This window comes from Cutaneotrichosporon oleaginosum (genome assembly GCF_008065305.1).
Source record: "Cutaneotrichosporon oleaginosum strain ATCC 20508 chromosome Unknown ATCC20508_contig01, whole genome shotgun sequence".
NCBI classification, from domain to species: Eukaryota; Fungi; Basidiomycota; class Tremellomycetes; order Trichosporonales; family Trichosporonaceae; genus Cutaneotrichosporon; species Cutaneotrichosporon oleaginosum.
This window is the reverse complement of record NW_027072170.1, coordinates 2,734,796-2,761,492: the sequence shown is the minus strand read 5'-3', so window position 1 is coordinate 2,761,492 and position 26,697 is coordinate 2,734,796. Positions and strand designations below refer to the sequence as shown.

The 26,697-nt window shown below is 61.9% G+C and overlaps 12 protein-coding genes across 12 annotated transcripts; 6 read left to right on the top strand and 6 right to left on the bottom strand.

The window, feature by feature from the left end:
- Nucleotides 1-534: 534 nt before the first annotated feature.
- On the bottom strand, nt 535-765 carry COLE_01115 (uncharacterized protein; the record flags this gene model as incomplete). Its single annotated transcript, XM_065626127.1, has 1 exon — nt 535-765. The coding sequence occupies one exon, from the start codon at nt 763-765 to the stop codon at nt 535-537; it is 231 nt and encodes a 76-aa protein (XP_065482621.1).
- Nucleotides 766-1,673: 908 nt separating this feature from the next.
- Nucleotides 1,674-2,405, top strand: COLE_01114 (uncharacterized protein; the record flags this gene model as incomplete). The annotated part of the gene is made up of 3 exons (XM_018419603.2): nt 1,674-1,727; nt 1,797-1,969; nt 2,051-2,405. The coding sequence occupies 3 exons, from the start codon at nt 1,674-1,676 to the stop codon at nt 2,403-2,405; spliced, it is 582 nt and encodes a 193-aa protein (XP_018281739.1).
- Nucleotides 2,406-2,857: 452 nt separating this feature from the next.
- On the top strand, nt 2,858-4,148 carry COLE_01113 (uncharacterized protein; the record flags this gene model as incomplete). The annotated part of the gene is made up of 4 exons (XM_018422086.2): nt 2,858-2,892; nt 3,026-3,273; nt 3,342-3,487; nt 3,519-4,148. The coding sequence occupies 4 exons, from the start codon at nt 2,858-2,860 to the stop codon at nt 4,146-4,148; spliced, it is 1,059 nt and encodes a 352-aa protein (XP_018281740.1).
- Nucleotides 4,149-4,213: 65 nt separating this feature from the next.
- COLE_01112 (uncharacterized protein) lies at nt 4,214-5,237 on the bottom strand (the record flags this gene model as incomplete). Its single annotated transcript, XM_018422087.2, has 6 exons — nt 4,214-4,291; nt 4,343-4,492; nt 4,543-4,758; nt 4,869-4,974; nt 5,007-5,085; nt 5,120-5,237. The coding sequence occupies 6 exons, from the start codon at nt 5,235-5,237 to the stop codon at nt 4,214-4,216; spliced, it is 747 nt and encodes a 248-aa protein (XP_018281741.1).
- Nucleotides 5,238-5,924: 687 nt separating this feature from the next.
- COLE_01111 (uncharacterized protein) lies at nt 5,925-7,036 on the top strand (the record flags this gene model as incomplete). The annotated part of the gene is made up of 2 exons (XM_065626126.1): nt 5,925-6,554; nt 6,866-7,036. 2 exons carry the CDS (start codon nt 5,925-5,927, stop codon nt 7,034-7,036), a joined length of 801 nt encoding a protein of 266 aa, XP_065482620.1.
- Nucleotides 7,037-7,194: 158 nt separating this feature from the next.
- Nucleotides 7,195-10,033, bottom strand: COLE_01110 (uncharacterized protein; the record flags this gene model as incomplete). The annotated part of the gene is made up of 3 exons (XM_018421159.2): nt 7,195-8,183; nt 8,222-9,194; nt 9,230-10,033. The coding sequence occupies 3 exons, from the start codon at nt 10,031-10,033 to the stop codon at nt 7,195-7,197; spliced, it is 2,766 nt and encodes a 921-aa protein (XP_018281743.1).
- Nucleotides 10,034-10,854: 821 nt separating this feature from the next.
- Nucleotides 10,855-11,864, top strand: COLE_01109 (uncharacterized protein; the record flags this gene model as incomplete). The annotated part of the gene is made up of 7 exons (XM_018425130.1): nt 10,855-10,877; nt 10,919-10,950; nt 11,002-11,083; nt 11,248-11,296; nt 11,334-11,442; nt 11,493-11,700; nt 11,747-11,864. 7 exons carry the CDS (start codon nt 10,855-10,857, stop codon nt 11,862-11,864), a joined length of 621 nt encoding a protein of 206 aa, XP_018281744.1.
- Nucleotides 11,865-12,510: 646 nt separating this feature from the next.
- Nucleotides 12,511-12,816, bottom strand: COLE_01108 (mitochondrial 54S ribosomal protein uL30m; the record flags this gene model as incomplete). The annotated part of the gene is made up of 1 exon (XM_018420202.1): nt 12,511-12,816. One exon carries the CDS (start codon nt 12,814-12,816, stop codon nt 12,511-12,513), a length of 306 nt encoding a protein of 101 aa, XP_018281745.1.
- A 258-nt stretch (nt 12,817-13,074) lies between these two features.
- On the top strand, nt 13,075-14,534 carry COLE_01107 (uncharacterized protein; the record flags this gene model as incomplete). The annotated part of the gene is made up of 2 exons (XM_018422089.2): nt 13,075-14,435; nt 14,471-14,534. 2 exons carry the CDS (start codon nt 13,075-13,077, stop codon nt 14,532-14,534), a joined length of 1,425 nt encoding a protein of 474 aa, XP_018281746.1.
- A 1,483-nt stretch (nt 14,535-16,017) lies between these two features.
- On the top strand, nt 16,018-16,716 carry COLE_01106 (uncharacterized protein; the record flags this gene model as incomplete). Its single annotated transcript, XM_018419604.2, has 1 exon — nt 16,018-16,716. One exon carries the CDS (start codon nt 16,018-16,020, stop codon nt 16,714-16,716), a length of 699 nt encoding a protein of 232 aa, XP_018281747.1.
- Nucleotides 16,717-16,910: 194 nt separating this feature from the next.
- COLE_01105 (uncharacterized protein) lies at nt 16,911-18,554 on the bottom strand (the record flags this gene model as incomplete). Its single annotated transcript, XM_018420190.1, has 3 exons — nt 16,911-18,161; nt 18,210-18,317; nt 18,348-18,554. 3 exons carry the CDS (start codon nt 18,552-18,554, stop codon nt 16,911-16,913), a joined length of 1,566 nt encoding a protein of 521 aa, XP_018281748.1.
- Nucleotides 18,555-25,748: 7,194 nt separating this feature from the next.
- On the bottom strand, nt 25,749-26,006 carry COLE_01104 (uncharacterized protein; the record flags this gene model as incomplete). Its single annotated transcript, XM_018419605.2, has 1 exon — nt 25,749-26,006. The coding sequence occupies one exon, from the start codon at nt 26,004-26,006 to the stop codon at nt 25,749-25,751; it is 258 nt and encodes an 85-aa protein (XP_018281750.1).
- Between the last annotated feature and the right edge of the window lie 691 nt (nt 26,007-26,697).

Sequence of the window (26,697 nt, the reverse complement as noted above, 5' to 3'; positions counted from 1 at the left end):
CTGACGTTTTTAGACCTCTACCACACACATCGTGCCAAGCATGATATATGCTGCGATCGCCGACACCGATCGCGTGAGCCGGTCCACGGAGGACCCGCACAGTTTTTCGTGCTGGACATGGACAATTGTTGACGTCAAGTGACAAGCTTACTAGCCGGTTGCCGGCGGCGGCATCAGCTGACGTGCCGTCTGGTGCCGTCTGGTATGCCCCCTGCCCTGCCGGCTCCCCTCGTGCCCCTGCCGCAGCGTCGTACACTCGTACACTGGACAAGTTTGTCGACGCCAATCACAGTGCGCCGGGCTGCAGGCACAACGGCAACGCCACAATCTGGGCGGAGAACAAGTGGATACTGCATCACGCTGATCGACAGGGCAGGGCTAGCTGCCAAGCTCCACTGCGCTGGGACGGGAGGCAATGGTGCCGATCATCAGACTAACACACACCACACCTCAATTGAATCAAAATTCAGAACGAGCGGGGTCGGCCGACATCGGCGCTCTGCGGACCCGACTTGTTCGCAGTCTTGTACTGTCCTAGTGTTGACGTTTACCGGCCGCGGGGACGACGCAGACGGACAGGCGTAGGAACGGTGCCAGGCAACACGATGCATTCCAACACGAGAGATCCGAGGTGCTTGACGACACGGAGGCGACGCCGGAGTCAGTGGCGAGAAGGAGAGTTTGGGCAGGCAGTGGGGAATACGCACGTGTTAATGCACCGACGCCGCCGCCACACGCAAGGAATAACAAGCCGGCTCTCGTCATCAGGTTCAGGGCGGTATGCACAACATGCAGGAGGAATGACGCGTGCCTCGATCCAGCGGTGCCTCCGTTGCCTCGTTGCCCGCAGGCCGCAGCCCGTGGGCCGTAGGTCGGAAGCCGTGGGCCAACGCCTCCGCCGGCAGAAGAAAGGGCACTTGGCCAGAGGGCAGAGGGCAGACAGATGTCAGACGGCAAGCGACTCGTCGTTGTGTAAGCAGCTCGGCCGGCTGACCCCAGCCACCGGTCAATGTCGACGCCGCCCCGACGCAACGGAGCCGGGCACAGGCGCTCTGGTAAACTAAGCACGCTAGCACGAGCAAGAGCGCCAGGCAGACGTCGTGCTGATTGAATTATATATCGTGCCCCGCGCCCGCCTCGCTCCCGTTCCCCTCTCCCAGCCGAGTAAAGAAGCCAGCACCGCCCACCTGTCCCCCGTTGGCATCACCAAGCAACGGTTGCATCGTTCACAGATCTCAGACTATACACATCTATATATTCTTCACATCGCCATCTCCGCGCCCGTGAACGAAATCATTTTTCCCCCGCCGCCCCACCACCGTCCACCCACTCTCCCACAGTCCACTGGGTGCCCACGAGTTAATTGTGACGGTTGTTGCACAATTGCGCAAATTGCCCGCCAGTAGGACCGCCACATCCCCCCGCACGCACAATAAGAGGCGCGCGCCACGCCTTGCATCGCACATTCCAATCCACAGACGCTCCCCGGCTGTTTCACCACCAAACGAATGCACCACCAGGAACCCTCGCCCGCCCCGCCGCCTCGCCTTGTTCCCTGCAATTCCTGCTGCTCTTCATAAGCACCAAACAATTCCCTCCCCCTCCCCAACCGCTCTGCCGTATTGTAGCAAAACGCGCTCATCCGCTACACACCCACTCCGCCCGGCGCGAACATGGGCTGGCTCGACGTCTTTTGCTGCTGGCGCCGCGCCGATGCGGGCGTGAGTGTGAGTGCATGTGGCGATGCCACCGTCGCGCGTCGATCGCAGAGAAGACCGTGCACCGACTAACAGCAGGACTCCGAGACCGAGGTCCTGGTCGCGCCAGCGCGTGCGCGCGGTCGCGGAACATCCGTGACGAGCCAGGACGGATACGGGACTATGTCAATGAGCGTGGGCGCGCCGCGCGCAAGCCGCGTGACGGACGCGCAGAAGGAGCGCATGGCCGAAATAAGCCGTGCAGCCGGAAGGTGAGTCGGCTTTGGCAGCGAGCAAACGCTCCAAACGTCTTGTAAATGCGGCCGAAATCGCTGTGGCAGCGCTGACGGCAGCCACATGCGCCCGATCGACGGGTATACTGGCACGGGCCGCTCCGTCTCGCCACTTTCCGAGTCGAGCGCGTCCAGCCGCACGCCCTCTCCCTCTCCACCACGCCCAGAATCCTCCCCGCCCGGCGGCATCATCTCCCCCGCGCACTCGGCGACATCACGGCGCTCGCGCGCCTCCTCGTCGCGGCACAGCTTTGGCTCGCGCCCGCGCGTCGTCTCCGCCCCCGACGAGGTGGTACACAAATCCATCTTCGACGGGCTCGCACCCGCGTCGCGATCACAACCCAGCTCGCGGCGCTCGAGCGGCAGCTCGAAGAAGAAGAAGCGGCGCGTCAGTGGCGCCGGCCCGAAGCCATAGCCACCCGCCCCCACCTCCCCCCCATCATACATAGCACATACACATTCATATTGCCCGCACTACAGTAGACGGCGCAGGACGCCCTTACACGCCACGACCCGAACGACACTGTATTCTAGTAGTGTATGCAGAGATGCTTTACGCTCGCGGGCGGGCGCGGGTGGGGCGCGGGAGGGCAGGGTGGCAGTCACGCCTGCCTCGGTGCACGGCCCAGCACCGCATCAGGCAGACGTGACGCCGTGCATCTCGATCACGCTGCGCCTGAGTTACGCATCACGGATAACGGAGATGGATGCTCAGGCGTAGCTTGGCAGAGCATGGCAGAGGGGTGATTCCAGTGCTCACCCGGAGACGCCGGCCGCCTCCGCCGGGCCCCGGCGATCCGTTCCTGCCGACTACCTCCACCCAAAAGTTCGGGCGGATTTCTCAACTGGATTACAACTGCATCCCCCATGTCCGACACGATCACGCTCCCCGCGCCCGCCGAGTGAGTAGAGGGTTCCAAGCATTCTCGGGGTCATTCTATGCGACCCCTCTACCTCCCATCGAGGGTTGCGGGCCCTTCCGCTCCGATGCCGTTTCGCCTCCTCGGCTCTCCGCACCCATTTTTCTGACACCAGCTTCCACGTCCACGTCCGCCAGGGCGCCATGTGCGAGCTCGTGACGCCGCACGTCGCGGCGGGCGGCATCCGCACCGCCTACGTCATGCCCAACCTCGTCCCGCCTTTGACCAAGACCGAAGCCGTGCTCGCGTACAAGAACGAGCTCGAGCGCATTGCGCCCGGCGTCGAGTGGCTCATGACGCTCTACCTCCACCCCGAGGTGACGCCAGAGGAGATCCGCAAGGCGTCGAAGGCGGGTGTGAGCGGTGAGTCGGCGCTGCGAAGCGGAGGCGGAAGCGGAAGCGGAAGCGTGTCCGAGCGCGACTGATCCCAGGGGTCAAGTCCTACCCGCGCGGCGTGACCACCAACTCGTCGTCCGGCATCGAAGACTACGGCGTCTACTACCCCGTCTTCAAGGCGATGGAGGAGGAGGGCATGGTGCTCAACCTGCACGGCGAAGTGCCGTCCGACGACGAGAAGGTGAGAGCGCGGCAGCGCGCGCTGACCGCAGAACATCTCGGTGCTCAACGCCGAAAAGCACTTCCTCGAGCACTTGCGCAAGCTCGCGGCCGACTTCCCGAACCTCCGCATCGTGCTCGAGCACGCCACGACCGCCGAGGCGGTCGAGTGCGTCGCCTCCCTCGGCCCAAACGTCGCGTGCAGCATCACGGCGCACCACCTCTGGCTCACGATCGACACGGTCGCCCCGCAGCCGCACCACTTCTGCAAGCCGCTTGCGAAGGAGCCGCGCGACCGCCGCGCCCTCCAGGACGCCGTGAAGTCGGGGAACCCCAAGTTCTTCCTCGGCTCGGACTCGGCGCCGCACCCGTCGGCGGCGAAGGCGCCCAAGATCTCCGAGGAGGGCGAGCTCCACTCGTGCGCCGCGGGGTGCTACACCTCCCCGTACCTTATCCCCCTAGTCGCGACTCTTTTGGAGAGCTTTGGCGCGCTCGACAAGCTCCAGGGCTTTGTGAGCGACCACGGGCGCAGCTTCTACAAGGTCCCTGCTAAGAAGGGGCAGGAGCTCATCCTCCGCCGCCCCGCCACGGCGATCAAGGTCCCTGCCAAGCTTGAGGGCCACGGCAACGAGGTCGTGCCCTTCTGGGCTGGTCGCGAGCTGGGCTGGGAGATTGCCCAGTAAATCTGCGTAGCAAGGAGCATAGGGGAGGGTTGTCATCTACATGCATGAATATACAGAGTCTGGATCTATGCGGCGGCTTCCATGAGGGCCTGGGCGACGGCGGTGTGTGCGGTCGCCGCGCCGGCGAGGGCTGCCTCGACCATCTGGTGTGAGCAATGTTGCATGCATGCACATGAGACAAGGAAGGTACTTACTTCACACACGGCTTCCAGGTCAGCCTCGCCCGTCATGTGCAGGCTCGTTGCGCGGCCAAGCGCAGGCATTGCGCCGAGGGTGAGGGTAGCGTCGGCGCCCGCGCACTCGGGCCCAGAGGGGTCGAGCAGGGCAGTGGATCCTCGGAGGGCCTAGTGTTAGCTCTCCAGTAGTCGCAGCTGCAAATCTCGACATCACTCACGACTGTACTTCCGACGGCGAGGCCGCTGAGCGGAATCCCAGCGTCGGCGAGTGCAGCACATGCCGCGCTCAACCCCGCCGCCAGCACGGATGCATCACTGTCACCCTCGAGCACGTAGACGTGCACGTCAACGCTCATTTTTGGGAGGAGGTGTAGGTGCACGGCCGGAAGGAGGAGGTTGGTGAGCACGGCGGCGTGTGAGACGGGCTCGGTGTCCTGCTGTCAGCGGGGCCGGGGGGGGAGGGGGGGGGGGGGGCTGGGCTAGAGGAGGATGAGGAGGAAGGTCGTGGCAGCAGCCAGGTAAGAGGGAACAAAGATGGACTCACCCGCAGCGGCGCGCGGCGCACACGGCTGGCAAACGGCGCAAACTTGACTTCGACATTCAGCGTACCGGTGCTTGTGAAAGGTGGTGGGCGAGGGCGGGGTCCAAATCTATCGTAAGCTTGGCCCAGTGCGAGACGTACGCAGAGCAGGCAATCTTCACCCCGTCAGCCTCGACATATGCGCTCCCGTTGGCCTGCGTCACAAGCCCGGTCTTGATGACTGGGGTCAGCGTCCGGAGGAGAGAAGGACGCACACAGTGGCCGCAGCTCGTCGGGCGCGCGGGTGCGGGAGGGCCCGGCGGGCGTCGTCGCGAAGACGGGCGGCTTGGAGTCTTCGGGGGCGGGGATGCGGCGGCGGTCGAACGTTGCCATGGCGTGGGATGGGGACGGGAGATGGGAGATGGGCGATGGGAGAAGCAGAAGCAGTGGTGGCTGAGGGGAATGAGGAGCTGATGATGCGCGGTGGAGGTTTTCTTCCGCGTCAACAATCGTGCGTCGCCCAACTTTTTTCGCCCAACGTTCGCAGTAGATGGCGCGGCGACAAGAAACTCTACACACACGCACCAGAAGCACGTACGACGCACAGCACAGCACAACACAGCAACGAGGCCCAAGATCGACGAGAAGAAAACTATCCATATCTTGTCTACACAAACTATCTCCTCCGTCGAGCTCGCTGTCGAATGTAGGCAAGACCCAGGCCGGCACGCGCACCGCAAAGCAGCGCGCACCGGCAAAATAATCCTGTCGTCGTTCTGGGTCCAGTTTGTAGATGAACAGCGCGTAGGGGCGCGCAGCTCACACAATAATAAAGGACCGTGAACAATTTAACTCGAGAAGAAAAAGATGGATGCGCGGGCGAGCGCCTTTTATCCCCTCGGACAGATGGAAAGTCACGTGACGTCCCCACAGCCCACAGGGCGCGCGCTATCGCGGATCTCCGGCCCAGCGCAAGCGTCATGGGGAGGGTGGAGGTGGATGGATGGTGGGGCATGCCATGCCACACCTTATAATGAGCAGCTGGCTTGGGCTCTCCATGCTCCCTGCTCCGTGGCCACCATGACTGTGAGTAAGCTGTGCGGCAGGCTGACCCAGCGCTCGAAGCCCGCCCCACGCCGGCCGTCGTCCTCGCCATCGCCCTCGCAGCGCTCGCCCAGCTTGGACCACTTCGCGCGCCCGCCGCCCGATCACATGCCGCCCGAAGCGGCGGACCCGGCCGTCGCGCTCGTCTTGACCTCGCTCGCGCTGATCGATGCCGGCCTCGACCTCCTACGGCACATCGAAGACGACGCGCAGCTCACCCACGCGTCCCTCCTCATCCCCGGCGGCAGTGTGGGCAAGCACTTCCGGCACGTCAGCGAGACATTTGACGCGCTCCTCGCCGCCCTCGAACCGGGGTATTACTCGCACACCGAGAACGAGCACGCCGACGCCGACGCCGAGCACGCACACGCGCACGCGCACGCGCACGGCCGCCTCCCGACCATCGACTACGACGTCCTCCTCCCTGCTGCGCGGCAGGGCGTTGCGCGCGACCTCGATATTTGCCGCGCGTCGCTGGCCAAGGTGCGCGCTGGGCTCGAGGGGCTCGCGGCGGCGCCGGACCTCGCGGGCGAGCTGGCGCGCGATGTGGACGTCCTCGCCGTCACGCCTAGTCGGCAGTGCATGCGCTCTACGTTGGCGCGCGAGGTGAGTGTCGTGCCGAGGGGGAGTGGCGGGGTCGCGGAGATGCCCGAGTCGTCTTTGTGATCAGGCAACAGATCAGTTCGCATGTCCTCTTGATCTTCTGGAAGCGCAACTGCAGGGCAGAGAGCGCGCCGGGACATCCTAGGACAATGGTCTCGTGCCATGTCCTGCGCTGATCGCTTGCGCACGCCTCGATCCCGTACGACTCCCGTGCGTCCTCCTCCTCCTCCCTTCCTCCTATTCTCGATTCTGCCTTGCCTTGCCTTGCCTTGCCTTGCCCACCCCACTCCACTCTTCCTCCACACTAACCCCAGCTCTGGTTCTGCGCGCTGCACACTATCCACCACTACACGATGATCCGCACAATCTGCGTGCACGAGCTCGGCATCGCGCTGCCTGTCGAGTTCGGCACGGCCCCCGCTACGCTCCTCCTCCGCCCGCCTGGGTGGAAGCCTCCTGCCGAGGTGTGGAAGGCCAAGCTGTAGCTGTCGCTCATGAGGGAAGAGACTTGCACCTGCATGGCGAGGGGCTGGAGGGAAGCATGAGTGACGAGACCAAGATTTGTTGATATTATGTTGCCTGTAGCGTATGAATGCATAACACGACTCTCCACATACTCTCACCGACCCGCCCACGTCCGCGCCTAGAAGAACGCACTCATGCTCGACAGCTGGCGGTACACGTCCGGGCCGAGGCGCAGCCGCAGCGTGCTCGCGAACTGGATGAGGCACTGCGCCTGGTGCTTGAGCGCGCTCAGCGCCTCCATGCGCCCGTGGTCGCCGTACGGGCTCTCCTTGAGCTGCTGGCTCAGGCGGTGCAGGCACTTCATAGTGGTGACGATCACGTCGTCGAGGTTGCTGACAACGGGCTGGTCGAGCATGTGGTTGAAGTTGGCCGCGTAGCGCGCAATGCTCGTCGTGTCGTTGTCGAGCGGCAGCAGATCGGTGCTCCGGAACGTGTCGAGTGCCAAATCTGGTCGCCCCGCCGCAAACTGCCCCAGCCCCGCTTTGAGCTTAAGCAAGACCTCGAGCGTGTCCCAGTTGCGGTTGGAGATGCGGGAGCGCTTGCCAAAGTCGCTCGCGTAGACGTCGTGCACACGCGCAGCCAGCCCCTCCACGTCGGACACGCCGCCAAAGGCGCCAGACAGCGCCGCTTGTGCCTCAATCGGCGCGCCTGGCTGGCCTAGCGAATGGCCCAGTGCGCGGTTCACCGTGTACACTACCTTGTTGAAGTCGCCCGCGAGGTGGTAGAGCTCCACCGAGTTGGTGAGGGAGCCGTCGTGGGCCGCCTGGTCGGCCGCGGCGAGCACGACTTCGCGCACATAGTCCTTCTCGTTGCCGAGGCGGAGAAGGTCGAGGTCGCGCTCGATGATCCCCGGCTCCTTCGAGCCATCGGCACGCACGCTGCCCAGCAACTTGCTCCAGTCGCGCGAGCCGATGACAATTTCGCGCACCAGGTCGAGCGCCAGCTGTCGCTGTGCCGGACCCTGCGGAGAGGGCGCATCCGACGCCAGCGCGACGAGGTACGCGTACTGCAGAGCGCTTTGGGGCTCAACCTTGTGGAATGGAGCAATGTAGAGCTGGATGATGCGCGCGAAGTTGAGAGCGGGGTCCTCGCCCTCGGCACCAGTCACTGATATTAGCAATAAGTAGGGGGGCATGGAGGCTTACAGATGTCTGTCTCTTCTGCTGGAGGGATGCGCAGCAGGCCATAGTACTCCAGCGCAATGGCAAAGTGCACCGCATCAGTCTTGAGCTGCGGTTTCGAGTACAGGTATCCCACAGCCCGCTCGAACTGCGACGTAAGAAGCAGCAGGTTGAACCAAAGGAACGGCTTGGTGGCCGAGTCAAACTTCTCGCTGCCGTACTTGAGCACGAGCGTAGCCAAGTCGGCGACAGCGTACTGCTCCTGCGGCGAGTCGCCTTCCTTGTTCTCGCGCGTCAGGCTGAGCTGGAACCACATCCAGTCCTCGGTCGTGACGGCCACCTTAGCCGTCTTGCGCGCGAGGTCGAGTCGTCCGACGAGCTTGTACAGCGCGTACTTGAACTGGTCGGCCTTGGCGTTATTGCGGATGCGGCCATTATAGTCGGCAAACAGCTGGTCGCGGAGATTCTTGGGGATACGACGCTCCGGCGAGCCGAGGTACGCCTTGAATGCGCTGGGGAACGACCAGTCGTCGGTGAAGCTGTGCATGTGGTCCTCAACGAGCGCGAGCGCCTCGGATGGGTGTCCGGACCGCAGGAGGTAGTAGAGGTGGGCCCAGAGCTTGATGCCGTCGACTGTCTGCGGGGTGAAGCGCTCCAACTGCTCCTTGGAGCGCAACGTCACGTCGACGAAAGCGCGCACCTTGTTCGCAATGCCGGGTACGCCTCCAAGGTTGGCCTCTTTGGGGTTCTTGGCGATCGTCGCGTCCATATACTCTTCGAAGTCGCGCTCGAGGTACGACTTGGCGCCGCTTACGAGGCGGCCATGCAGAGCAATGCTCGCGTTGCTGCCACGCGGCGCAGCATATGCCTGCGCGTACTGTCGCTCGAGAACAGGCTCAGCAGTGCTGGGCCCGACGCCGAATTCTGCGTCACGCAGCGATGCCTCCTGTGTCATGTACGCGAGAATGTGGAACGCCTTCGGAAGCATGGGGTGTTTCTGGATGTCAGCTGCAGAGGCCGGTTGATGCTCACTGTGTCTCCCTTGACCGTCGTCTCAAACGCCTGGCACAGCTCGTATGGTTCACGCCTCAGCCGGCGCTGGTTGAGAGTCGTCACGACCTTGTCGTACTTGAGCGCCTTGTTGTGCATGACCATGCCGCCCTCGCGCTCGCCCGCCGAGCTCTTGCCCAATGTAGACTGAGCAAGGGGGAAGCGCCGTGTGCTCGCGCTGAGACGAGAGCGACCAAGGGTGCTGGCCCCGACAGCTGGGGAAGCGCCACTTGTGAGCCGCGCAAGCTCGTCGTCCGTCACTCCAAGCTCGTCCTGGAGAACTCGGTTCTTCTCGCTCTCCCAACTGGCGAGCATGCGCGCCTGGAACTGATCCTGGAATGCCTTGACGGTCTTCTGTCGCTGCACCTCAATGCCACTGAGGATGACCATCTCGTGCCAGTTGCGACCCCACGCGCCGACGTCCGTGTCACCGACCGCGTACGCGGGCCCAAGGTCGCCGAGGGGTGCGAGCCGGCCGCCCTGCTTTCGCCGTTTGGGACGGCTGGTCTCGGCGTTCGGGAGCTGCGCAATCTCGTGGCTCAGGCGCGAGGTATTGATACCGAGGTTGGAAAGAAGGGTGTGGCCTTCAGCGTTGGTTGCCTTGGAGCGCTTGCCCTTGCCCGCGGCGGCCTCGCTCATGCGCTCGATCTCGTCAATGTTGAAGCGGATCTGAGGGAGTTCTGGGTCATAGTCGACATTGTTGAGCGAGTTTGCCTTTGCGAGGATGGAGGAGAGAGTGGCAGTGGCTGGGGGCCGCGCTGGCCCTCCAAAGGTAGACGACTGCATGGCGGAGGAGTGAGGAGGAAGGATGTGTAGTGATGGTGGTGGTGGTGGTGGGGGGTGGATGTTGATTGTTGGTATGTGGGTGATAGAAATCCGAGGAGGGGGTGATGGCGTGTGCCACATCGCGTGGCAAGCACATGGGGAGTAGGTATCGCCGCCATCGCCGGTGGGTGATTGATGAGGGAGTGGGGTGGAGCGAGGTCTGTAGTAGGTCAGGGCTTGAGGTGGGGGCTTCACGTGGACGCTATCGGGGCATAGCTCCAGCGCTCCAGGCTCCAGGCTCCAGGTCGATCCAGTCGTACGGTGGTCGCCCTCTCCTGTCCGCTCTCGCCGCGGCCGCCGAGTGCGCCGATGCACTGCAAGCCGCAAGCCGCAAGCCGCAAGCCGCAAGCTGCGCACTCAGCAGTGCGGTGGCGCGTGGCAGGTTGGTAAAGAGGGCACAGCGTGGACGGACGATGCACGTACGCCGCGTACATCCAACACGGATTACAACTCGTTACCTAATTACGGCTCGTTAACTACTTTGGTTTGTTCTTGTTGCAACTGGCATCCAGCATCTAGCGCCACTCTGGTCCATCCTCGCATCACTCCATCACCCACTCGTCCTTTTCCTTCCATTCACCTCGTCACCTTTGCACAACAACAACCTCAGCAAAGCTCTTGCCATCTCCAACTTCTCCCATCTCACCCACCTCTCCACGCGTCTACACGTCTACAAGTCTACACGTCTGTCACGTAACTCCCCGTGCCCGCTCGTCTCCACCACTTCACTTTACCTCAACACCCTACACTCCTACCATCTCCCAACCGGCGACACAACCACCATGGCCGGTCCCCACTACGACTTGTGCGTCCCTCCTTGCACCGTCCCGAACTCGCTTACACCAGCCTCATCAAGCTCCTCCTCATCGGCGACTCGGGTGAGCAACCTGCCCTTCGCGCCCCATGACGCGCGCGTACTGACGTGTCAGGTGTCGGCAAGTCTTGTCTGCTTCTCCGCTTCTGCGACGACTCGTGGACCCCGTCGTTCATCACTACCATCGGCATTGACTTGTACGTACCGTACAGCGTGCACCGCCGGCGCCTGCGGGCACATGGACGCGCTGCGGTAATGACACCGCGCGCGACAAGCGCTCCTGCGCCCGCACCCGCAACTGCACCCGCACACACACACCTGCTCCCGCACATGCACCGCACAGAGCGCTGACACCGTGCAGCAAGATCCGGACGATTGAGCTCGATGGCAAGCGCATCAAGCTCCAGATTGTGAGCGCCGCAGCAGGCTTGGCGTGCTGACACGCAGTGGGACACCGCCGGGCAGGAGCGTTTCCGCACCATCACGACCGCGTACTACCGCGGCGCGATGGGCATTCTGATTGTTTACGACGTCACGGACGAGAAGAGCTTCAACAGTGGGTTACCATTGCCGAAGGTGGCCCACGACGTGCACGCTGACATTCAGACGTGCGCACTTGGCATGCGCAGATCGAGCAGCACGCTTCGCCCGGAGTCAACAAGATTCTTGTGGGCAACAAGTGTGACTGGGACGAGAAGCGTGCCGTCACGATAGACCAGGGCCGCGCTCTCGCGGACGAGTTTGGGCTGCGCTTCATTGAGACGAGTGCCAAGGCAAACGAGGGTGTTGAGGACGCTTTCTTCACGCTTGCTAGGTGGGTTTAGAGTCTCGCCATGACAAGCCCCGGCTGACATTGGCAGAGACATCAAGACTCGCATCATCGACTCTCAGCCTCAAGCAGAGCAGCCCTCCGCGCCCAGCGGCGGTGTCAACGTCAAGGACAAGCAGCCTGCCAGCAGCAACTCGGGCTGCTGCTAAGACGCCCCTCGAGCGCCTATAGACACGACGCAGCGCAGGGATATGTTGGTGCCCGGCATGAGCATCAATCCGGGGATCAGGGCGACGCTGTGTTATGATAATCTCCTTCTTATCACGCTCTTACTCGGCGATGTACTGTATTGATTCGGTTGGGAGATGAATACTAGACACGCTAGGGGGCAGGGCGGGGATCACAGCGAGGACGGAGGAGGTACAGTTGCAGAACATACTGCGAAGCAGTGGATGAGCAGGTCAAGGTAGCGAAGGGCGGACGTAGGTCTCAGCACGAAGTGATGTCGGGAAAAACGACTTTCGGGGCGTTGGGCGCGACCGCCGGGCAAGAAACGAGGGCTATGAAGGCACGTCGTCTGGTCCATCATCATTGCACAAGATACAGGACGATTGTGCCCCTCAGTAATGGCTGTGTCAAGCCTCAAAACACGCTGAACAGACGACAAGCGAGTCACTGCCCGGGCAGACGTCAAACGCGAAGCGAAATGAATGCGGCCTGCCCGCCTGCAGCTCGTGAAGGGCGAATGCATGGTACTATGCTAGGTGGGTATACTGCGATCAGCTTGGCTCTGGGTCACGCTCTGTCTCCTCATCGCTCCCTAGACTCACTCTCTGAATCCTTCTCCTCTCAAATCTACTGGGCGGGCTTGCTTCCTCCGTAAACGCGGCCGCTGGGCTCGACGCCCGCGCCCTCGGGCCTACGGCGCGCGCACGCCGCCAGCCCTTCCTCTTCAGTGACGTTGCGGACGGTGACGAGCTCCTTGATGCGCAGGATCTTACCGGCCGCCGTCGGCCCGATGGGCTGCAGCACGCTCTGGTGCAGCCGCGAGAGGCCGAGCGCCGTGACCGTCGCAGCCGAGGCGGGGGGCAGGCCGCGCGGAGAGCGCACGAGCGTAATGAGGTAGTGGGTGGGCTTGAGGGCGGCGAGGGAGGGGCGCATGGCGGCGTGAAAGGGGGGGGGAGGCAATGAGGCGATGGGCGATGAGTCGATGCAGCTGCGAGTCGAGGCGATATGCGAGCGCGTGAGTCGGAGATCGCGAGTAACATCGCTGTTCCGGTGCAAAGACGGAGAGAAGGGCAACTTTCGGTGGTGATAAGCACTTTGACAATGACGTGGACACTCCGGTGGAGGTCCGACGACTCGATCAAAAGTCGACAACCATTTCCCCCTCTCGTTACTACTTTCTTCTCCACCACCATGCTTTCCCTCGCCCGCACTTCTCTCGCGCGCCCCACGACGGCGCTGGCCCGCGCGGCTGTCGCCGTTCCCGCGCGTGCGTACTCGTACGAGCGCTCCTCCGGAGACCGCCCGAGCCGTCCCTATGGTGACCGCCCGAACCGGTTCGGTGGTGAGACGCGCTCATTTGGCGACCGCGATAACCACCGTGAAGGCCGCTCTTATGGCGACCGTGACAACCGCCGCGACAACCGCTCTTACGGCGACCGCCCGCAGCGCGGCTTCCGGTCCAATCGGCCCGACTACCGTGGAGAGGGCGGGTCGTCGGCGACAACGGAGGTCCCTCTCGCGTCGATTGCGAAGCGGACGCCCGAGACGGCGCCCACGCTGCTGACTCTGGCGGACCGGTCTGTCGAGGAGATTGTGGCGCTCGTCGAGGCTGCCCTCGTCTTCAAGCTTACGCAGAAGAACTTTGGCCCGCGCTTTGTCGGGCCAAGCATGGCCAACCGCTCGATTGCCATGATCTTCTCCAAGCGCAGCACGCGTACCCGTGTCGCAACCGAGACGGCAACCAGCACGCTCGGTGGTGTCCCCATGTTCCTCGGCCGCGACGACATCCAGCTCGGCGTCAACGAAAGCCTGTACGACAGCGCCAAGGTTATTGGCTCGATGGTCGACGGAATCATGGCCCGCGTCGGCAAGCACGAGGAGGTCGAGACGCTCGCCAAGCACGCTGGCATCCCTGTTATCAACGCCCTCTCGGACCTGTACCACCCCACGCAGATCCTTGCCGACATCCTCACGATCGTCGAGGCCGACCAGGGGCCGTTCGTCATCCCCGAGTCCATCGGCAGCCGGGATTCCAAGCCCCGCTTCGTGCGCAAGTGGGTGCGCGAGAACGTGGACATCAAAGCCGCACTGCAGGGCAAGAAGATGGCGTGGGTCGGCGACTCGAACAACATCTCCAACGAGCTGCTCGTCACTCTCCCCCGCTTCGGGATGGAGTTCGCCCTCGCCGCGCCCAAGGGCTACGACGCGATCGACCCGCGCGTCGCCGCGGTGCTGGAGCAGCAGGGTGTCGCCGACAAGATCACGTACACCAACGACCCCGCCGTCGCCGTCAAGGACGCCGACTTCTTGGTCACGGACACTTGGATCAGCATGGGCCAGGAGGAGGAGGCCGCCGCCCGTATCAAGGCGTTTGAGGGGTACCAGATCACGATGGACATGGCGAACTCGCACGGCGCCAAGGCCGACTGGAAGTTCATGCACTGCCTCCCGCGCCACAAGGAGGAGGTTGACGACGAGGTCTTCTACTCGGACCGCTCGCTCGTCTTCCCCGAAGCCGAGAACCGCAAGTGGACTATTATGGCGTGCATTGAGTAAGTGGTATCAGATTAACCACGCTGACGCGCAGCGCCATGGTCGGGTACTGGACCCCCGCGCGGCTCCCGCTCCAGTCGCAGGACACCATGGAGTGATGCGAGGTCGAAGACGGCACCAGACCAGATGTAGAAAATGTAGCGACGTCACACTCCTCTATCTCGATTGCAACGAGTTTCCAGCAATAGCAACAAGCATGCAGGCATACAAGGCACCAATACCGAGATGGTGCAGAGGAGGAGAGGCAGGCGTGTTTGGGTCGCCGCAGCGCACACTGAAGTGGGGGCAAGCCACATATGTCGTTACACTCCCTCTGGCGGCGCGGATCTCTCGCCGTTCGCGTACAAGGATGGGGGATTCTGCGTGCCGTCTAGCGATCGCTCCGTGTCTGTGTGAACGTGAGACAGATCTCGGTTCGGGCAACGTGGGCGTGGGCGTGGGCGTGGAGGGCGCGGGTGACTTGCTAGGTATAAGGCTCTACTCTGTTCTCGAGGCGCCGATGCGCGGCATGCGGCATGCGGCATTCGTGTGCCGCGCTCTGTCGGCGGCGCTGCATGCATGACGTGCGCGGCGTCGCGTGCGGCGCTAGACTGCACAGAGTTGAGACGGCTGAAGCTGAACACTCGGCGCGTCAAGGCCGTGGTGAATTGGGCATGATGCCGGTCCATCCGACGGACACGCGGACTGACGTCTTGTTTGGGTTGAGGCATGCCGCGTGCCAACAGTTTGGTGGGCCCCAAGTCACGAGAACAATTTCCTCCATCGTTTCTCTCTCTTCTCTTCTCTCTTCTCCTCTCTTCGCCGTCGCCGCGATCGCCACTACTCCCATCGACGTCGACAGATCAACGCAGGACTGGGCTGTATTCCTCTCCCCGCTCGCGCCGCTCGACCACCCCCCCCCCCCCCCCCCCCGCAACACTTGACCGTGACGCGTGCCCCACCCCGCACCCGTCACTATTTCGCGTCACCCTGCCCTTCGCCCATCACATCGCTTCACACCACACTTTTTTTCTCCACAACACCTCTACTGAACTAGCAGTGAGTCTCCCACCCCCGGCCGCCCGGTCATCGACGCGCTGACATCCAGTGACAACATACACCGCGGGCGGGTCGCGGACCGCCCACTTCATGCCACGCGACCGTGCACGCGTCCACCGCCGCTCCACAGCCAGCTCGTATAGACGCTCACGCGACTTCATGGGCATGGGCGACGCATACATCGAGAGCGACTTTGACGAGGAGGAGGACATCGTGCCGCCGCCCGTCGTGCGCAAAGACGAGCCCATGAGCCCCGTCGCCGTTGTCCGTGAGTACCACCTCCACCCCAACCCCGCACTCCGCTCCACCCCTCCGCACGACACCTCGCCTGTACCCACCAACACGCGTCTAACCCCAGTCTACGTCGTCTTCTTCTACGTCGTGTGGCAGATCCTCACGCGCTCCGACGACGGCGAAATCCTCGAGCACCTCCCCTCCGGCTCGGCCCTCTTCAGCCAGCCGTCGTACGAGCGCAACGCGCCCGCAGCCGCCCCGGCGCCCCAGTATCAGCTGCCGTACGCGCTACAGCAGCTGCCCTCGCCCATGCCGCCGGCCGAGGCGCCGTCCACTTGGCGCTGGCTCCTCGCGTCTCTGATCTATCCCGTCTATATCGCCATCACGCTGATCGCCATTCCCCTCCCTTTCCTCCTCAACGCCCTCAACCTGCTCGTCAGTATAGTCGCCACTATTCTCTACCCCATCACGTCGACGTTCCGCCTGCTCGCGCGGACGTTCGTGCTTGCACCGCTCATCGTCGTCAGAAACTTCCTCTACGCTCTCTATCCCGTCTACGTCTTCGTTGGGGGCGTTGTGGGCGCTGGCGCCTTCCTCGGCATTGCGTTTGGATGGGTCGGCCGCGTCCTCCTTAACCTCCTCTTGAAGCCGCGCTCTCGTCGCCGCAAGTCGCCGCGTTCCAGATCAAAGCGCCGCTCCACTACCGACGAGGATTCGCCTCAGTCGCGTCGCCACTCTCTCCCACCTCAGACTCCGACCCACGCGCCCACCCAGCAGCGCTCGCGCCCGGTCTCTACGAGCTTTGAAACAACCCGCTCTCGACCCGCTTCGGGCAGCTTTGAGACGTCTCGTTCACGCCCGGCGTCGGGCAGCTACGAGCGCCGCTTCGTCCCCATCGTCGACGTGATCGAGATAGACGACGGCGAGTACCTCCCCTACGAGCAGTCACATACCACTGCACGTCAGGGTGTGGTGCTCGGAGTCCGTCGGCGCGGCGGCCGCGTCTGAACACCCGCGCGCATCTAGTTGTACCAGATCTCCTGTCCATACTCACAGTTGTAGCTATTCCCCGCCCCACACTCGTTGACGGCGTTTGGTTGTACGCCGCCTCATTCCCACTCCAATCACGTTCAGATACCGCCTTAACAATAAAGATGAATGTTTTGGGCCCATGCATGGTGGCTATGCTGTCTATGTCGTTGCTAAAAGAGGACCTTGGTGTTGTGGTACATGTTGAGCATGACGCTCATGCCGTCGCGCGTCGTCGTCGCCTTGATCGCCTCCCTTCCTCCGTACTTCATCACAAACTCGGCTTGCGAATACACGTTGATCGCGCGGCGCCGGAATCCGCGAACGCCCGTGAAGAAGTCGTTGGACAACCGACCGCGCTTGCCCTCATCACTGGCACGGCGCGACGGCGAGTTCATGATAAGGCTGTAAGTGTCGCGCAGCAGCTCAAAGTCAGTTGGGAAGAAGATGTCAAAGTATCCTTGCTTGACCAGAAACGTCTCGCACGGCACCATGGTGCCTCCGTATCGCGTCTGCACAACGGGTCCATTTCGCCCGGGCACGGCGTCGGGGAGCGTGTCAAAGTCGGCGACGAGCAGGCGGTGGTTTGGCAGCTGGTCGCGGAGGCGCTCGAGGAACGCGACGGCCTTGGTGGGCACGAACTCTGGAGGGGAGAGGTTGGGTGCGAACGGGATCTGCGAGTACACCTTGCGGAGGGTAGAGGAGGCGAGGAGGGGGCGGGAGAGGGGCGGCTGGGTTGAGGACGACGGCGGGAGGAGGCGGCGGTACGCGAGCACGCGGCGCAAGAGGGGGTCGTGCAGCGGCTCGTAGTAGACGGAGAAGTCGCCGCTGGCGTCGATCGCCACGCTCGCCTGCATGGGTTCGAGCGTGGCCAAGTCGTACCGGATCATGTCGTGGGAAAAGTTGTCAAAGACCTCGCACGCAACGACATAGCACGGCTCCGAGCTTCCTCCGCTCCACTTGAAGATGTCTTCGTTGACGACCTCGACGTTGTCGAAGCCCGCGGCCGCCGCCCGCGCCTTTTGGATCTTGGCGAGCGCCCCGCTGATCTCGATGATGCGGTACTTTGTCCGCGCCAGGATCTCCGGGTACTCCTCTTTCAGGTATGTGAGCGCGTCAACCATGAAGGTGCCGTTGCCCGCGCCGACCTCGTAGATCACAAAGTCTTGCGGGTAGTGGTTGAGCTTGTACTGCCCGACCATGGCGGCGGTGAGCGCGCGCGCATAGTGTGGCTTGAAGAGCTCGGTCGGCGTGTGCCACACCTGCCGCCCCAGCCCAGACCCCACTGCCCCGTACTCGCTCTCGTACCGCTCCGCCACGCGCTCTTGGAACTCGTTCTGGTCGCGGAACGAGCGGAAGTCGTACCCCTTCTCATCAGGCGGTGTGAAGATCGAAACGTTTTTGCTGAAGTATCCGTAGTGTGGCTGGCGTCAGTGAAGAGCAAGCAACGGATAACATGAGCAGCTACGCACGTTGTACAGGCTGTCGTCGATAAAGTCGCGCACGAGCATCTTGACGCGTGTCGGTGGCTCGCGGTAGTTTGCCAAGTCCGCCGCCGTCACTTTGCGGTACTTTGCCACCTGGAATCAGCTCGTCCGCACCCGGCGCACCTCGGGGTCAGCCACCGCATCGAATGTCAACGAAGTGTTGAAGTTGTACACGGGTGTGTCCTTCTTGTCCTTGCCCTTTGGCGTCGGAGGCTTCGGCGCGGACGCGTACGCGCGCACCGCGATCGCAGCCCGCGCAGCGGGTGCTATTGTTGGCGCTGGTATGCGTGCGCGCGCGGCGACGCGCAGTGCCCGGCGCGAGAATGTCATGAGGCGGAGTGTGATGCATCACTCGGCATACGGCGTCTTTGCATCTCGGTGACAACCGTGATGAGCCGCCGCCACACCGCATAACGCCGCCACCCTGGCGCTCACCCTGCGCGATGTTTGGTTCCGAGTCCAGTAACCTCGACTTGCCACCCAACGCGTCGGCCGCTTAGTCTCCCTTGACTTTACAATTCAACATTATCCCGTGGCCTAATGGACGTCTAGCGGCGACAACGGCCATCAATCCGCCCCTTCTCATCTCTTCCGAGACAGACAATGGCGCCACTCGCCCCAAAGCACAACCTCGACAGCTTGGGTAAGAGGATGTCCGCGTATGCGCCCTCCCCAGTTGTCGCCGGAAGCACCAAGGTAGGCGCTTCATCATCGGACACTAGCTGACACCAGCCCGCTTTCAAGCTCGCACGGCCTCCAGACATGTCGGGCATGAGGATGGGTGAGGGTGCGTCGGCTGCACGGGCTGTGCTAACCACAGCCGTCAAGATCCCTCCGCTGTCCGCCCCCGTGAGACCTACGTCGCGGCAACCTTCCCCCTTCGCCGCCGCCTCGGCGCCCTCTAGATTGGCCGCCAGCACGTCTCAGAGCAGCGCACCTTCCCCCGCATCGGGCAAGTATAGCCCCAAGCTGGACGCGCTTCCTATCGAGACCGTGAAGGCCATGCTTGTCAAGCAGATGGAGACCAAGATGGCGCTCATGGAGAAGCGCGAGCGAATCCTAGAAGGCGACAGTGATCCCGAGCTCTTTGGGGAAGACGCTGATCTTCTCAAAGCGCAGATGTAAGTAGTCTTGACGGACTATCCCACTAATGCGCAGTAACCTGTTAACCTCGCGCATTGCGGAGGTAAAGAGTGCTATCGCAGCGCGCGAGTCACAAGCTCCGTCCAGCAGCAACACGAGTCGGTCACACATGGACACGCCCACACATCAACCCCGCAGTCCTGCTGTTTTGGCATCTCACCACGCCGCCCGTCCGCAGCCTTTGCGGCCCCATATTCAGCCAGAGGCTGGGCCTTCTCGCCCGCGCACCCTAGTGCCAGACAGCAGTCCGCCTCCAACTCCAGATGTCGAGGACATGGAGGACACCGAAGGGAGAGACATTGAGCCGAGAGAGACTCTTGAGTGGGAAGTGGAGTCCGAAGACGTGCCTCGGACACCTCCGTCACGCTCGGCGCCTCGGCGCAAGGCGCCGTTGGGTGCCGCGATCGACCGTACGGCTGCACTCGCCGAATTTGCAGATATCGACGTCAGCATGCTCAACTCCTCTCCACCGAGGTCCCCAGAGCCCCCCATTAGATCCGAGGCTTCAGCAACCCGATCTGTGCAGAGTGCAGTCGTCGTCTCTCCCAAGGGCCCGATGCCATCGCAGGCGCCGTGGCCGAAACCTGCTCCCCCGTCCGCCGTCAAACAGCGAGTGCAGTACGGCTGGACCAAGGAGATCCGAAATAAACTGCGACAAGTTTTCAAGATTACAGACTTTCGCACCAACCAAGAAGACGCCATCAACGCGACCATGGAAGGCAAGGACGGTATGTTTGTTCATGGGCTCGAGTGTCACGCTCTCTGACTACCAGTGTTCGTCCTCATGCCGACTGGCGGTGGCAAAAGTTTGACTTGTGAGATGACTTGGAGGGACTCACTGACGCGGAAGACCAGCTCCCAGCGATATGCACGTCTGGCAAGACGAGGGGGGTGACATTTGTAATCTCTCCTCTCATCTCACTCATCAACGACCAGACCCGTCACCTTATAAAACGCAACGTGCCCGCCATTGCGTACACGGGCGATCTGACGGCGGCGGACAAGAACTTGGCGCACGCCGAACTCTCTCGAGCGGAGCCGTATACCAAGGTTGTCTACGTCACGCCAGAAATGATGAGCATGGGAGGCCGCATCAAAGGGATCATTCGCGATTTGATTCGCCGTAACCGGCTTGCCCGCTTTGTCGTCGATGAGGCGCACTGTGTCAGCGCGTGGGGTCACGATGTGAGTCGATCTGGAAGTAGACCTGCTAACCTCAGTTCCGCGACGATTGTGAGCCTTACCTTCCCTGTATAGCTAACATCTAGATATCAAGCTGGAACTTCTGCGCAAAGAGTACCCCAGCATCCCAATCATGGCTCTGACAGCCACCGCGCCTGAGAAAGTGCAGGCGGACATCAAGAAGGTCCTCGGCATTGAAGGCTGCGTAATGATTCAGCAGTCGTTTAATCGACCCAATCTCTACTACGAAGTGCGGCCAAAGCTGAAGAAGGTCATGACCGACATTGCCGACTTCATCGGTGTGCAGCCCCCTGGTGCAAGTGGGATCATCTACTGCTCGTCGCGCGAGAAGTGCGAAGTCTTGGCCAAGGAGTTGCGCGACAAGCACAACATCCAGGCATGGCACTATCACGCTGGCATGTCCAAAGGTGATCGCCGTAAGGTGCAAGAGGGTTGGCAGGACCACAAGTTTTCAGTTATTGTTGCAACGGTGTGTGGAAGGCTGGAGAATGTTAGCTGATGTTCAGATCGCGTTCGGTATGGGCATCGACAAGCCGGATGTGCGATGTGAGTACCCAATGAATCGGAAAGGCTTACTGGATCAGATGTCGTTCACCACTCCCTTCCCCGCTCGCTGGAAGGTTACTACCAGGAAACAGGCCGCGCCGGACGTGATGGCCATGCATCAACGTGCCTCCTCTGTGAGTTACCCCATGCCACCGCCACTGACTCGGCCAGTTTACAGTTACGCCGACTCAAAGATCGTCATGCAGCTCATTGATCGCGATGCGAACCTCGACCGCAACCAGAAGGAGCGGCAGAGGAACGCCATGCGCGAGGTCCTTCGGTTCTGTACCAACAAGACCGATTGCCGTCGCAGCCAGATCCTGGCGTTCTTTAACGAAGACTTCAAGAGAGAAGATTGCGGGCAAGCCTGCGATGTGTGCGCCAATCTCGACCAGAACAAGATTCAGGTTAGGGACGTCTCGGACGCAGCCAAAATGGCCATCAACATGGTGAAGGCATTCGGGCCGAGGGACAGGATTACCCTCATCAACGCCGTCGACTGCTTCCGTGGAACAAATGCCAACTCGGAGAAAGGCTTCGGACAGAACCCTCACTTTGGCTGTGGCAAGGACTGGGATCGTTCAGAGGCTGAGCGCTTGCTCCAAAATCTCCTGATTAACCAAGCGCTAGGCGAGTTCCACACCACGAATGGAGCAGGGTGGAATAACTCTTACCTCAAGGTGGGTGAATGGCTGTTGCTTAAGATTTCACGGTATGGGCATGCCCCAGAGCTGACGACTCGCAGTTGGGTTTGGAGGCTAATGCCTATCTGAACGGGCGCAAGAAGCTCGTGATGGACTTTCGTGAGGCGTCTCCAAGGAAGACTAAAGCTTCCAAATCCAGCGCCGGCCGAGCATCGGGGGACGGAGCTGGACCAATCGTTCCGCTGGCGCAGAGAAAGAAAGCCGCGGCCAAGACGACGACGGCTTTATCGCGGAAGCGGTCCCGCCAGGAGGTGCTGGAAGAAGGGCAGGGCTTCTATGGCAGCGACGAAGACCCGGACTGGGACCCGATAATGGCAACCGACAGAGATGATGAATCGGTCGCGGACATAAGCAGTCCTCCAAAGCGGCCTCGGCGCTCAGCGGTCAATGCACAGAGTGCATCGGAACAGTGCTTGGATGGCTTGCGCAAGCTTCGCAATAAGGTAAGTGACCTGGGCTGTCACCTAGTGCTAACCCACTGAAATCCCTGCTACTGCCTGACGAAACTCTGCAAACTATTGCCGCCATAATGCCGCCTAGTAAGGCCTACCCGTTGAGCTTGCGCTAACAAGTAGACATGCCAGCCCTGTACGAGGTTGAGGGCTTGTCGCGGAAGGATGCAGACGTACGTGGACTGCGGAGATGCACGTCGCACTCCCACCACGCGACGGAAACATTCTCGCTAACATTAGTTGTATGGAACCAAGATTCTTGGAGTTACCACAAATTTCGTGCAAGATCACAGAGCTCAGGAAGCGCCGAATGTTCCGGCTCCCGCCAGGCGGTGAGTGGGGGATGCGGATTGCGGAAGTGGCGGAAACATCTCTGCCATGCGGCTACGATCGGTTGTTTCGGCACCGCGGTAGCTGACCGAGGCGTACGAGTGCAAGGCGCTAACAACTTGCGCAGGCCGCAGTCGTTGCCCAACACTGCAAGAAGACTGGGGCGGGGGGTCGGGGTCGGCGGAAGTACACTCTCCAACCTGCAAGCGTACGTGTTCAGCAATGGGAGTGGTTCGATACGACGTGTTGGAGTAGCAGCAGCTGGGACGGTGGCATTGGCGAAGCCGGGGACATCCACCGGCCCGCGTTTTTAATGCGAGCCGATCTCAGGTTATGAGGCGCGCATGAGCAATTTGGGGCGGCGTTGCGAGATGGCGTCGTAGCGTGTGATGATATGTACGCAAGCCATGTCGGAGGTATGTGGTTTTCGGGAGCAGGGGTCGCATGTCATGGATTAAGTTCGGGTAGGGATTGGGCTCAGGTCACAGCATGAACCGACTGCCGGGGACGTATGTAATACAGTGGCGGCCATGCGGGGGAGTACGATCACTTGTTGGACATTTGGACAGCCGTGACGCGACGAAGGCGAGTGGGGCAATTTACCGTGCAGGACGTTGGTGGCGGCACTGCATGGGCATGGAAGCACTCGAAGTGACTGACTGAACAGAGCAGTGCGTCCTATTACTTATTGCGGCCAGTAGCCGCGTTTCACCCGACGTGACCGGTCACAGTGGAAGCAGTAACGAGCTTCCTGTATGCCTCTTTGTGCATGCCCCATGCCCCATGCCATTCGCCGTACGCCGTCCGCCATCAGCTGCCTGGCTGCCTCGGGCGGGACGCATCTGGAATCGGAGGCATTGTGCTGTCTCCGCCCAGAACTCGCGGCGTGACGGCGTGATGTCAGGGCTTGTACTGAGGATAGCTGTCGGCTTGTCGGCTGCTGGCTGCTGGCAGTCGACTCCTGGCTGCGTGGCGGCGGAGCAGGCCCGGGGGATGTGCAGGGTGTCGGTGTCGGTGACTGGTGCCCGCCGCGGTTGAAGCGGATGTGCAGAGAGTGGCGGCGGTCTGTGCGATGCTCGGACGAGATCGTCGGGAGATCTATGCGGAAGCTGTGCAGATCAACACCAGCCACACGCCACGCGCCGAGAAGAAGGCGGTGGACAGTGGGCAGTGGGCAGTGGGCAATGGGCAATGGTGGTGAAACGTGAGGGCCAGACACGGATCGCGATCAGATGGATCACGAAATCGCTGGAACTGGAACAGCCATGAAACGGAACACGGCATGCGGAGAACAGAAGACGTGCGGAGAGACGCGGCCATTGGCCGCGGGTGGGTGTGCTGGCTGCTGGCTGGGCCGCGATGGCGGAGACGACCTGGACGGCGCGATTCGGTTCACGGCACAGCAGTACGGAAGGCGTCCGTAATGTGAGTGCAGAGGACCATTGTCCTGCCACGTCAGATTGTTCACATGTCTGAAGGTGTGGGAATGCGCTTGTTCTTGATCACGGCCATGCTCCGCTTCTATTGTGCTGCGCCCGTCACATCTGTGCCCCGCACATCTCGGGCCGACCGGCGCGACCGGCACTGCACGTGCGCTAAACTGGTGTGCTGTATATCGCCCACAGCCTCGGCGGTGTCTCATGTCTGAAGCAGGCACCTGCGTCTGAATCCCAACGGACTCGGCAGCACATTACAGCACCCGTGGCATGGTGGCATGGTGGCATCCCAAGCCGGCAAACTAAAGTCAAGGTTGATGCTGTCCTGAGGATCGGAGGACGAGGCCCAGAAGCATGAGCGCTGGACCGCCGAGCGTGCGAAGCGGCGACGACGCCGTTCCTGCCAACCCAACCATCTGCTTAATCCTTGATCCTTGAGGAACGAGGTTCCTCGTCCGAGGCACGCCCCGCTCGCCTCTCTGCTGTCTGCTGTCTGTCTTCGATAATGTGATTTCGCGCGGGGGCGGGGAGACGAGGTGGGCGCGAAAGTAATTTTCGCTCCGTCAATTCGGTCCCGATGATTCGAATCGGATCGCACGGGTGCAACGGGCGGACGGGCGAGCTACTGAGCTACTGTTTCTTCTGAGAAGCCCAGGTTGAGTCAGAGGGCCAGAGAGAGAGCGCCAGCCAGCGGGCTAGAGGGCCAGAGGGGGAGCAGGAAAAAGATGAGACAGTAATTGGGCGGCCTGGGCGGGTTCTAGAACGCACATCCGCGGCACGCCCGGGCTCTGGTGGCTGCCGCGACCCTTGTGGCGCGGGACGGTGCCGTACCGCGGGGTATAGGTATGCAGGGTGGAGAGCAGAAGGGTCCAGGGCGCGGGTGTGCGATACTCGTACGTATAGATGCAGGCCAGACGCGTCCTGCGTCGGTCGGGCGTCGGTGCATTCCCAGCCGGTTGGGCCACGGGCCACGGGCCACGGGCTATGGGCCATGGGCCATGGGCACAAGCTCAAGGCTCAAGCCGAGATGCCAAGACAGGCCCGCAGATCAACACAGACGCAGCGAGGTCCCAACTCTATGCATGTTTGATGCTCACATGCGTACTGCACAGGTGCTCGACTGCTGACTGGGGCACCGCCGGCCAGGCGCCACGGCACGCGCGCGTGCCGACTGACGGACTGCGTGAGACGGCGCGTGAGACGGCGCGCGCACGCTGTGCCATGACGGGCACTGTCCACTGCCCGGCAAGGTGCAGTGCTGCTCGATGTGGCGGGGGACGTGCTCGTGGCATGCGCTACGCGTGGCATGGATTATGAGATTATTAGCGTGATGCGCCGCGCGCCATCACGCCCATCACGCTGGCACGCCACTGCCGCCAGGCCGGCAGGCCGCAGACCGCCATGCCATCGTGCTTGACGCGTCAACGTGTTCCGCAGCACCTGCGCCGCGCCGCGCTGCGTCGTGCGGTGTATGCATCAACTGGTAAACGCCCAAACGCCCAAACACCCAAATCGACGCCAGCCGGCCACCACCCACACGCTTGCTACCATGCCCATGGCCATGCCCATGCCCATGCACGCCCCCCCAGCCGCCCAAGGGACAGCCTAACTCGCTTGCGGATTGCGGAAATTTACAGAAACCTGCACTGACTTGGCACTAACCCCCTTCGCACTCCCCTTCATTACCTCATTTTTGTGAACGCGAGCCGCTTATGTGCCGTACTGTACGCGTCGGTGTACCGAAGTGAGACATGGGATATGGGACGTGGGACAAGGGGAGGGATAGACTAGGCAACTAGTAGCAAGCAGTAAAAGAACGAACAAAAAGCTGAGACACGGCTTGGGCGGGATGATGAGGGGGGGGCATGACGTGTTGAAAGTGTTCTGTGGCCGCCGCCACACCTTGGGTAGATTGGAGAGAGGGATCGACAAATGGGTGGTGAATTGGGAGGAGCAGCAGATATGCATCCCGTGCAATTGAGTGGCCCGAGGACCCGGGGATTCGGGAAGGTGGTCGGAGCGACTACTGCAAGTGTGAGTGAGACATGAGCAAGAAACGAGCTCGATCTGGAGGGAGCAGCATGGTCAGCAAACGCCTGCAAACGCCTGGAAACGCCTCCAAATAAGGGAGAGCGCCACTTTGGATGGCCCCTCTGGCCCTCTGTTGATTCGATCGCCAGTTTGGTCCCCCCCTTTAAGCGCCCTCGACAGCTGCCACCAGAGTTTGACTAGGAGCCCTGAATTCCTCCCCTCCCTGCCTGAGCCCGTTCCCATCAGGTGAACCCTGGACGAGGGACGCAGGACCCTGAGAGGAGGGAGGTGTCAGGGAGGGAAGGGAGGGGGCACAGACTGCCTGGAGAGATTACTCCCCGGCGGCGATCACATCTCCTCATCCTCGTCGTCCTGCTCGTCCTCGTCCTCGTCTCCGTCGTCTTTGGTCCTCTCCGTCGTCTCTTCGATCTCTTCTCACTCTCATCTCTTCCATCTCCTCTACTCCTCTCTCCTCCTCCTCTCTCCTCCCTCCTCCCTCCCTCTCGACTCACATCCTCTCTCCATCTTGTCATCTCACACTCTCATCCCAACACCCACACCACCACACCAACACTCGCCCTCAACAAAGTCTCTTCCGGCGACGACCACAACTCTCCTCGCGACACCG